This window comes from Prinia subflava, chromosome Z, assembly GCF_021018805.1.
Source record: "Prinia subflava isolate CZ2003 ecotype Zambia chromosome Z, Cam_Psub_1.2, whole genome shotgun sequence".
NCBI lineage: Eukaryota > Metazoa > Chordata > Aves > Passeriformes > Cisticolidae > Prinia > Prinia subflava.
This window is the reverse complement of record NC_086283.1, coordinates 91342750-91354408: the sequence shown is the minus strand read 5'-3', so window position 1 is coordinate 91354408 and position 11659 is coordinate 91342750. Positions and strand designations below refer to the sequence as shown.

The 11659-nt window shown below is 45.9% G+C and overlaps 1 protein-coding gene across 1 annotated transcript; it reads right to left on the bottom strand.

The window, feature by feature from the left end:
* Positions 1 to 4011: 4011 nt before the first annotated feature.
* SETD9 (SET domain containing 9) lies at positions 4012 to 11350 on the bottom strand. The gene is made up of 5 exons (XM_063423166.1): positions 11210 to 11350; positions 10194 to 10558; positions 8432 to 8555; positions 7430 to 7545; positions 4012 to 6305 (listed from the first exon to the last, which is right to left on the bottom strand). Exons 1-5 carry the CDS (start codon positions 11293 to 11295, stop codon positions 6163 to 6165), a joined length of 834 nt encoding a protein of 277 aa, XP_063279236.1. The 5' UTR covers positions 11296 to 11350; the 3' UTR covers positions 4012 to 6162.
* Between the last annotated feature and the right edge of the window lie 309 nt (positions 11351 to 11659).

The window sequence follows — 11659 nt, the reverse complement described above, 5'->3', positions numbered from 1 at the left end:
CCCAGCCCAAATCTCCCCTGACACAGCTCCAGGCCATTCCCTTGGATCCTGTCATGGGTCATGAAAGTGAATAGATCAGTGCCTGTCCCTTTGCTGCCTCTTGTGGGTCTGCTGAGGACCACAGTGAGGTCTCCCCTCAGTCTTCTCCAGGCTGAACAGACCAAGTGACCTCAGGTATTCCTCATCAAGCTTCTCCAGACCCTTCAGCATCCTCATGGCTTCCTCTGGATGTTCTCTAGTAGTTTAATATCTTATATCGCAGTGCCCAAACCTGCCCCCAGCCCTGGCAGTGAGGCCGCCCCAGCTCAGAGCAGAGGGGACAGTCCCCTCCCTTGCCCAGCTGGCCATGCTGTCCCTGCTGTCCCCAGGACATGCTTGGCCCTCCTGGCTGCCAGGGCACTGCTGGCTCCTGTTCAACTTGCCATGGACCAGGAGCCCAGGGCCCTTTCCATGGCCCTGCTCTGCAGCCTCTCATTGCCCAGTCTGTCTGTGCAGATCCAGGGCTGCCTATCCCAGGTGCAGAATTTGGCGCCTTCCTTTGTTAAACTTTGTATTGTTGGCTCATCTCTAATTCGATTGCTCACCTCTTAATTTCTTAAGGTCTCTCTGCCCTCAAGGTAGTCAACAGCTCCTCCAAATTCAGTGTAATCAGCAAACTTAGTATTCCTTTTCCTCCTTTGTCCAAGTCACGTATGAAGATGTCAAAGAGCTCAGGGCTGAGGATGGAGCCGTGTGGAACCCCCCTAGTGACAGGCCCCAGTCTGAGGTGACCCCATTCTCTGAAACCCTCTGTGCCCAACCCATGAGCCTGTGCTCACCATCCCATGATGTGTTTGCCCAGCTGTGAGCTGGACATTTTGTCCAGAAGGATACAGTGAGAGACAGCAACGAAAGCTCTACTGAAATACAAAAAGATTACACGAGCTGGCTTCCCTTGATCAACTATGTATGATATCTTGTCATAAAAGGAAATCCGGTTCAACAAGCAGGACTTTCCCTCACATTATGCCATGCTGGTTGTGACCAGTGACTGAATCATCATCCAGCTGTTTTTCAATACTTCTCAGAATAATCTTTTCTATGATTTTACTGGGCACATTTTACAGGCCTGTGCTTTCTAGGATCCTTTTCAGGACCAGCTTCCAGCTTCCAGTCATTTGGAACCTCTCCAGTTTCCCAAGACTGCTCAAAAATCTTTGAGAGAAGTTTTGCAACAATATCACACAGCTCTTTTAGGATTCTCTGATAAATCCTTTCAGATCCTATAGATGTGGGCAGTCTGTGACCTGCAAAGGTACATCTGTCGTCAGCACCTCTGGCTGCAGGCCTCTGACACAGCTGGGTCAGTGACTCCAGCGGCTGCAGCAGAACGAGCTCTGTGGTGCAGCAACACAACCAAAGTTTATGCTAATACTAGCTTATGCTAGTAAGACTGGGGCTGAAAGGATCTTTTTGTGGCTCTTCTCCACCAGATACTGAGTCTGTTTATCTGCTTCTATTGACTCCCTCGGGATGGTCAAAGGAGCCCTTCCTGGTCATCCTGCTGTGCCATGTTCCTGTGCATTGCACTCTGGGCTGTTCACGCTCCTCAGAGCTGATTAAATGTGCCACAGTTCCTGGGAAAGTGGCTGACTGGCTGCTGAGGGCTTCTGGCCCAGACAGGGCTTGGGGCTGCTGCTCAAGTGTTGCTGAGCTCGGGAATCCCATGAACAGCATAATCTAATGCTCACCCCCAAACCAACCAAACAATCAGTGCTGCTGCCTCACCGACTGACTTTTGCTGACAAGTTGCAAGGCAGCAAATACAATCATAAACCCTGGCTTATCAGTTTGATAAACACTTCCTCTATTAGTTCTTGGATTTCTCTTCCCTCTCTGTTGGGCAAATTAATTTCAAGCTCCCGGTAAGCGCTGTCTCTCCTACCGGGGAGGAGGCCAGGACGCCCAGAAGATCCGCGCTTTCCTGCTCCCTTCACGGCTGCTGAGGCACGGGCCCGCCCCGGCCCTGCAGCGTGGTGCTTGTCCCCCGCTCCTCAGGCCCAGGCACAGCTCTCCAGGCTGGCAGAACACCACCACTCCCTCCAGCTGCAGTTCCCGACGAGGTTCCCTGTGCTGCCAGGTGAGCTCCCGAGCCAGCGTGGGGAGGAGCATGCAGGGGGGAGCGGAGCAGCCCGGCGGGAGTGAGACATCGCGCATCACCTTTATGTGCAAAATACAATTGTCTGAGGGCACAGCTGTTTAAGACCCAGGGAGTCAAAGCAGCAACTCTGACACCACCTTGGGGCTTCCTGCTCTCTGGCTCGCTCGGGCCCTTCCGCGAGCTGTTTTCTGAGCTGTTTCAGCTCACTGCAACAGAAGAGAACGACGCAGCACAGAAAGCCTGGGGTGGCGGTGGAGGCACTGTGGTTAGCAAGTCCGATCAGCTCATGGGATGCTCTGATGAGCAGTGCCAGGAAAGAAAAGGAGCTTTAAGAGCAAGGGAAAAGGGACAAATAAGCAGAAGCACACACCTCCATACACCCCCCTTTCCTGCTCTCCTCCTTCCAGAGTGCCATCGGAGCTGCCTGGGGAATCACAGCCCCTACACCAGGAACACTGCAAGTGCCCCTGACATCCAACTTCCTCCACCGATCGAGAGGCTCAAATAACCTCACAGGGAGCTGGAGAGGAGAGCCAGCTCAGGAGGGAAGGGCTCCTCAGAGCCAAGGAGGATGACCATCCCCTTCAGCAGGCTGGTGATGACTGCTCTGATCCCTGACCAGGCAGAGAAGTCACACAAAATGTCACTAGAAGTCGCCCTGAGCACCACCACAAAACTTGCACAACCCACGCTGAGCCACGATGGCAGCACTGCCCTTGAGCTCTGCTGGGCAGCTCCTGCTGAGATCGCCAGCCTCCCCTGGCAGTGAAGGACTGCCAAGTGAATGGGACAAGGTTTGTGCTCGGGAGCAGAACACCTAATGCAGACACCACAAAGCCTTGCATCCTGACAAAGGGGATGGTACCCCAGCAGCTAACCATGGCACCCTGGCTGCCCCAAACTCCACTCAGTCCGTAACAGCACAGCATTTCCAGCTCCTCCTCTCTCACGAGCTATGGGCAACCACAGATTCATCGGGGGCCTTGCTTGGGCTTTTGCAGTAAATCCTGGTTTCATCCTTCTGAAAGCAGCTTGCAGACAGCAGCAAAAATTAATGTGGGAATAGCTGGCCCTCTTTATACCAGCAACTGATTAATGAAGTCTCCTTGCAGAATAGAAGCAAGGAAAGTTGCCACATGCCAAGAAGCTTTCAGTGCATCACTGGAAGCAGGACTGCACGAGGCACACACGTGTTTCCTCCTAATCCAGGACAGGCCCACCAGCATGGCTCCAAATTGGCTTCACACAAGATCACAACAACTGCCTGCACTGCTGTGTTTTCTAAAAGAAGCTGATACCAAAGGGGTCAATGTCAAGAAAAACAGAAAAAGACCTAGTAACTACAGTGAACTATGAGGATTAGCATTATATATCATTATACAGTTCAAGAGGAAAGTCAATCTCATGAGCTGTGTCCATTTTAAGCACAGGAAATTAAATGGTAAAATACTACAGCAGTCCTAGTTACAGACAACTGTGCAATCTGGTAGATTAAATGACATGTCTAGAACTTAGGTTTTAATTTTATGATCTACCTTATGGACAGCTGAACACCAATATGCAGAAGTATCAACAACAGCAGACAGCTGAGAACCTAATGACAGAAACGGTTAAATCTTCACCTGTGCATCAAAAGTAGACTATTTTCAGAGAAACTCAAGCCTACAGCTTTGCTCTCTGGATAGTAAAACTACAGCTCTCCCTTACACAAAAATTATGAGGAAGGACAGGCACCATACAGATTTTATTGACACAGATTTCTTCAGTTCTGAATCCATCAGCTGACAACAGTGTAGTAATTTGAAAAAAGTTCTTCTCCTTGCTTGATGTCTCTGAGAGTGACAAGGACAACACACCTCAAGTGGCTGTAAAAGAAGAAGAAGCAACATATGTGAAAGTGAACAGTTATATTTTCCTTTGAATTGTTCTCAATTCTTCATTTCAAGAAGCTAAACCAGTGGCATCATCTAGATACATTTTGAGTGATATGCATAATGCAAGGTAGGGATCATGGAAAAACAGCACTGGAACACAGACAGCAAATATAAGCAAAACCAATATAATTATCAAAAAAACACAGCCTATGTGCGTATGCAAAAAATGTTTCCATTCAATTGTTCCACGCAGTCACTCAGAGACGACAGGAATTGGTCAAGACTGCAAGAGACACACTGACTCAGGCAGGAGAAGATACAGCAAAGCTCACGCGGCAGAGGGCGCCCCTGCGGACACGCCTGCGTGCAGGTGCCGGCCGGCTGCAGCGCCTCTCCCAAGGCCCACTGCCGCCCAGAGGACAGCCCCGAACTGCACCAGATCATCTGCAGTGATGGGTCAGGTATCACATCAGTTATCACACAAGCACTGGGCTGGAAGACACCTCCAAGATCATCCAAGTCCAACCCGTGCCCCAACACCTCAATTAAACCATGGCACTGAATGCCACATCCAATCTTTTCTTAAACACATCCAGGGGTGGTGACTCCACCATCTCCCCAGGCAGGCCATTCCAGTACTTTATCACCCTTTCTGTAAAAAACATTTTCCTAATATTCAACCTATATTTCCCTTGGTGCAACTTAAGACTGTATCCTCTCATTCTGTCAGTTGTTGCCTGGAGAAAGAGACCAACCCCACCTGACTGCAGCCACCTTTCAGGGAGTTGCAGAGTGTTAAGGTCACCTCTGAGTCTCCTTTCCTGCAGGATAAACATCCCCAGCTCCCTCAGTCAGCTGGTATCAGGGGCTGGCAGGCAATTTCTCACAGAGAAATGTACAAACCCACCCCTCTGAACTTCCTTTCAGTAAATGATGGTGCCCTACACCAGATGTGTTCTAGGAAGGAGAGCACATGCTTTGGATACTGATGAACCAGGAAGTGGAAAACAGCATCAGCCCAAGTCTCTGCTATTAAAAAATTGGTGTGAGGCCATTTTGAAACTTATGAAACAACAAGGTAAGTAAGTAGTGAGAACTCTTCTATAAGACACAAGAGGATCTAGAAACCATATAATCTACGTTGTCAGCACTGCATACATCAGTATCAAAACAAGCACCTAGAAGCAGATGGGATCTTTCGTCTGGTGGCTGTCCACTGTGAGAAATGATGACCAGAAGACCTTATTTTCTTGGATGGATTCCAAGCAAGAGCAGAAGTCCCCCTTCCTGAAGCAGTCCCATAGTCTGTGTGCTTTCACACTTCAAGTACAGCATCCAGGCTCCCTGATAATTTAGCCCTACTGCTTATTTTATTAGCATTTATTTAATTATATGCAGATTCCAAGTGCATCTTTAACCTTGACTCAACAAACTCTAAAGTTTAATCAGAAAAGCCATTTTTCCAATATGCACCATAACCTTCTCCAATGAAAACTTCAGAGTACTTAAATTTAACTCCAGAATTACATCGAAGTTCAGATGATCTGCTCTAAAATTCTTAAACATTCTTGAAATGAAGAGGATTATCTGAGAAAGATTTCCATCTTTCAAAGAAAAAATGTGGACTTTTAAGTCATAACTGGGATGTTGGACTTTTACTAATTGTATTGTAACTTTAAGTATTGTAACTTTATACTGCACAGCATCTCACTTGTCTCAATACAATTTTAGGTTTCCTCTTGCAAATTCATCTGCTTATTTGTTACATAATCAGAAGACATGACAAAAAGAGAGTAAGAAGCCTAAATCTGAATTATCTCAGAAGGGCTTTGGTCAAGGCTGAAGTAGATTTGAGACGGGTATTGAAATGTCTCAGTACTGTAATACAAAGTACAACTAGTGCTTTATGGGATTCAGAAGAATTGCACTATAGTGCAACAATAGCTTGTAAAACTGTGCCTGCAGAGCTAGGCTGATTTCATTAGCGAAAATGTGGAAAGAGGAATGAAGGGTCTTGTAAATAAAATTAGTCTATTCAGAGAGGTAACTCCCAAACACAGTTGCACACTTTTGTGTCAGTCATCTTCATACAGTTTGTTATTTTTTAACCATGTCTGTCTTTTCTTTACACATGCAGTATGCTTTGTGTCATACAAATATACGAGCTCTTTCACTTGTTGCCAACCTCTCTGTGTCATGGCTGTAGACGATGTTTGGAAGATATTGTTTCAGTTCCACTGGAAAATGTCCCGGCACATCAAACTCTTGATAACACACGTTGGCTGCTTTTTCTAGGAATAAAAAACCCCCAAATTATTAAGGCTTACAGATGTGTAAAAACATCAAATGTACTGCTACAGAGGAAGCAGAGGCTTCATCAAGCTTGAAAACCGTTCCTCTGTAGAGGTACTGCACTCCTCTGAAGCCTGTTTTGAATTACATGACAGCTATGCAATGAACTATAGGAACTTTGCCCAGTTACCAACATGCCTATGAAGAGGCACAACTTGCTAAGTGCCAAGGGTAGCTTACAGCACTGCTACATGTTCAAAATATACATTATTTGCTTTTACAATTTTTAAAAAACCAAAAAATGTCTTTGTCTGGTGGCAAAACCTGTCAGAAATCCAAGCAGGGAGAAAATCACCACTTACATAGACACGACCTGGAAGAAACAGTTTCATGGGACAGCCCTGTACCTCTGCACCAATGCTTGGTTTGCTCTGCAGCAACCTTTCTGAATGCTACTTGGAGGCAGGGAATCTCTAGTGCAATGCCAGCTATGAAAGCCACTTAGAAGCTGAGTATGAAATCAATTCAACCTTCTGTACAGTACAACTGTTCCTATGAATTACTTAAGATCAGTGGTGACACAGACTAAGTAGCTCTCCTTTTCAGGTCCAACAAGTGAGATTACCACAACAGTTTCCCAGATTTCGTGTGTAAACGTAAGGAAAACTGTAAGAGGTCTTACAGTTCAAAGTGAGCAGTGATCTTACTGTAAGATCTTACTGATCTTACAGAATTTTACTGTACACGTCACTGTGTGTAGTTTTCTCACAAAGCCTCCTGGAACCATACTGGAGAACTTGACCTGGAACACTCTACTGTCTGAGTCTGGTGGTACTTTGCCAGATATCCTTTCCCACCACCTCACTTTTGGGGTGTGTGCCTTTCATTCCACATACCAGGAGGGAAACTGGGGCATCAGTGAGAAAAGTATATTTGAAGTGTTGAATTCAAAGGATTCAAACAGCTGTGACAAAAAGCCTCAGAAACGCATTACTCCCTAAGTGCTTGTTCTAGACAGCACTACTGCCCTCCCAAGATCAATCTCCTATTCTCTGTGCAACCTTCAAAACAATTTATATCCATAAAGCCGAACTCACACTTGGAAAATTTACCTGGAACTTACCATGTGAGCAGTTGTTGACATACTGTCCCACTGCCAGTGGGTTTTGCGGGGATGCTGTCAGCCAGCTCTCATCACTCATTTGGACAGGGCCAAGCTGATCTCTTCTGCTGCACGACCTGAAACACCCGACAGCGGAAGTTATCTTACCTAGATTATCTCACTTCCTCTGCAGGAGTGCCCACAGTCACTGCAGACAGCTACAGCTGCCCAGCCCGCCCGGGGTGGAGGGCACATGCACAGCCCAATGCCTCCCACCACTCTGTGGTGCCCTTCAGACTCTGGTGGAAGAACCTGCACAAAACTACCACACACTTTTCCACCAATCAACATCTAACGTTACCGTTACACAAGTGTCAACAGCTTTCACTCGCCTCTAAAAATGCAAAAATTCTTTACAATATTAGCTTTAAACTCATTCCAGAGATTAAAATCTGGTATTAGTAGGTATTAATATTCAAACTTTCACATCCTATTTAAACACAAAATTATATTTTAAGGTAGATCAACCAGTTAGCTGTGTCAGGGGAAGTTCAGGCTGGACATTATGAAAAGATTCTTCACTGAGAGGGTGGCCGTCACAGGGCTCCTCTGGGGAGTGATCACAGCACCAAGTGTGTCACAGTTCAAGGAGTGTGCACATGATGCTCTTAGTCATACAGTTCAGTTTTAGGTAGCCCTGCAAGGAGCAGGGAGTTGCATTTAATGAACTGAAGTAAGAAGGTTTGAACAACAGCTCAGAAACATTTCAATACTTTTACACTACATCCTGCCCTAGTAGAACTGTTTTATGTCCAGGAAAGTCTCTACATCAAAATGCATCTCCCTGGTGTTACAGATGAAGACACAAGTATCCAGCATCTCTCACCTTTGTGCTGTTTGCATTATGGGCAACGCACAGGGGGATGACAATCACATACAACTCAGAGTAAGAAACAGGGAACTGAGACAAGGAGTACCCGTTTTAAGTCAGATTAGTGACAATCCTCTACTTCTTTTGCTTACCTGTACACTGATCTTGACAATCCTTTATCGTTCCCATCAATAAGGACACCATCAATGCACCTAAAAATAAAGGGATTGCCAAGGGACTGGAAAAAGATGGGCTCATGTTTTCTGTATACTGTACCTGTTGCAAGACAGATATTATTTAGAGGAAAGTAAGTTAAGTGTCAGAATGGGCTTTCCATCCCCTCCACACAGAAACTCGAAGGAGAGACTGTGGGTAAAATCTCCTCTCACTTAGTGACACTGACATCTGTAAACCTACAAGCTCTCAGACACCACCTTTTGAGATGTAAAAAATCCCCTCTCAACTAAATGAGCTGATATATTTCAAAGAGAGAAGCCCAAAAGGAAAACACAGAATGCCTGGGCTGAATATCTTTGGGAGAGGTAGATAAAGCCTCACAGCTAACTAGCGTTTTCAGAGATGAAAACATCAGGTGGTATTTGTTCAGGAAACACAGCTTAAGATATTAACCCGTTTTGTTACTACTGTGTCAGGACTCTGAAAAACACACACAGATTCAGCAAGGAATCTGAAACACTTCCCTCCACTACCCCAGGGATTTTGTTTGGTCCAGGAGATGAAAAATGACAAACCAAGAACAAATTATTTCAGCAGACTGTTTCCCAAAACTGAGGAGAGGATTTAACCTGCCATGACTTCCAAGCACAGAAAGCAACAGCTGATTGACTGGCTTGCCATTTTTCATGAAATTGCTGCGCTGCATCACTCACACCCTCTATACCTTCAGCACCTCCCTGCAGAAATCCTGCACTGCAATCCCACGAGGAGCCAGGCAAAGGCAGCAGCAGGCTGTGGCCCCTGCACACAGAGTCCCATCCCCAGCCGCAGGCTCCTTTGTTACCCCTTTTCAACAGCCCATCCTCCCACTTGGCTACAAAAGCTGTCACAGGAGACTCCCAGCTACACTCACACGTGCCTGAAACTTGAGGTGAGGTGCAAAGGGCTGGCTCTCTCACTGTCACTCGACAATTAGTCAGTTCAGAGTAATCAATGGCAATGGCCAGGCTGCCAAATAACGCTGCCCAGTGAATGCTTGGGCTGCTCCTGATCCTGCACTGCTGGCACAAGCCAGAGACCAAACGGGTTGGTTTTGCTGGCAGATGAAGCAGAAACAAACCCAAAGCAACTCAGTAGAGTTGCTACCTTGGCCATACTGAAGGAATTACAGACCTTTCTAAGAAATGTATGCAAATACAGTTCCAAGAAATGAAGAATAGACAAGTATTGATTTTCCCAAACAAAATTCATGGAATAAAGCTCTGCTAAATGAAGGTTTTATTTTCATTCTCATTTTGTGCTTCTGTACTTTGAAGAAGCTCATGCAATTGTCTACTAACTACTGACGGTGTGGAGATCTCAAACCCTCATTTTTCAGATCCTGAACCAAAATGGAAACCCCAAGGAATTAAACTGTACTGTTCATCTACTTCAAATTTCTCCCATGCATTCACATTTAAAAAATCTGGAATAAGTTTTGCAGCTGCTAGAAAATCAGGCTTTAAGAACTAAAATTTTTTTATAAACAAAATTATCCTTCCCAATTTTGTCTTTTGTATTTCCACAGTAACTTAGATATGATTTATAAATATTCTCATGCAGCCTAACTGGTGATTTTGCTAAGGAATGACAGAAAGAAAACCCATAAAATAAAAATTAGCGCAGGTATTTGGCATTTCATGCTCAGATGGTTAGAAGTCACATTTAACTTAATCAAAAACAAGAACATTCCATTACCAGGATACATAGACACAACCGTCCCTTTCGGTACAAAACCTTTGGTAACAAAGACTCCAGTTCCAGCAGACACCAGGGAACTCTGGTCTCTGCTAACCGTGAACCCAAGAGTGTTAAACAGAACTTCCTCAGGAGTAAACACGTGCTGACCCTGGCGGTTACAGGAATTTACTTTTGGCTGCTTCTGCTCCACAGTGAGCAATTCCAGATACTGACACTTGACTTCTGGAAGTAAGGCCAGAATATCTGCTTGTCTGCTTAAGTCATTTATGAACAGAGCTTTAAATGTTTTCAGCAGAGTTTCAAAGACATCTTCATCAGCAACAATTTTGTCTTGAGAGCTTTCAGGAACATATCGAAGGGTCCTGTCAAAAAGTTAAAATATTTTAAAATTAGAAACATGTATTACTCTTTTTTCTAAATAGAGAAGAGCCAACTTGCAGCACCAGTAACTTCGATACACTGTTGTTTTAAAAAGCTCCAAGCTTTTTTCATGTTTGTTTGAGCTAAAGCCACTGTTCTTAACACTAGAAACACTAAGAAAGACTGTTCAGCTAAATCAGTACCTGCTCTACTACAGCACCTCCAAGTGTTAAACCCTAAGTAGGTTAAACACTACTGAGCTCTCAGTGAAAAAGACACCAAAAATAATTATCATAATGTTTATTTTAAAAAATACAAATAGCTCATTACAGTTTAACTGAAGCGAGACAAATATTACCGGTTTTAATTTAGTTACTTACTTTGTTACTTATAACCATGTCACAATAATTTAAGTTCAAACACTACTTTTACGATTAAAATAGGGTTAACAAGAAATTATCTATGTATCTATCTTCAACGTTAAACACCATTTTAAGGTATCTAACTAAGAATTTCATGCCAGCCAAGGGGCGACCAATGCTGAAGCACTTCTGAGTGACAAACCCGAGTGAGCTCCCGCGGCGCCCCAGACCATCCCGACGAGGGGCAGCGGGGTCTGGGCTGGCGCCCGGGGCCCTTTCCCCGCGCCTCACCTGCGCTGGCGGCGGAGGTTGAGGGCGAGCCAGGGCACGAAGCGGTATTTGTACGAGCGCCAGCGCCGCCGCAGCTCCCGCAGCATGGCGGCCTCTCCCTCACGGCCCCGGCCCCGCCCCCGCCCAGCCGCGCCCGCGCCGGCCGCGATAACCAATCCGCGCTCCGGACACAGCCGGCGCGTTTGTGTCCCGAGCCCCCATTGGCTGCGAGCGGCCGGCGGGGCGCCGAGCGGCGGCCGGGCCGTGAGGGCGAGCCGCGGGTGACGGCCCCCAGAACGGGAAGAGCTGCAGGCACCGGGAATGAAAACGCATAGCTCCTGGGTGCACAGTTACAGACGTAAACACACACACTTCTCTCGGAATAATGTTACATTTCACATTCTGTGTTGTACTGACCAATCCAAAAGACAAGATCAGATTAAAAGCTGATTGAAAAATTATCTGGAAGCG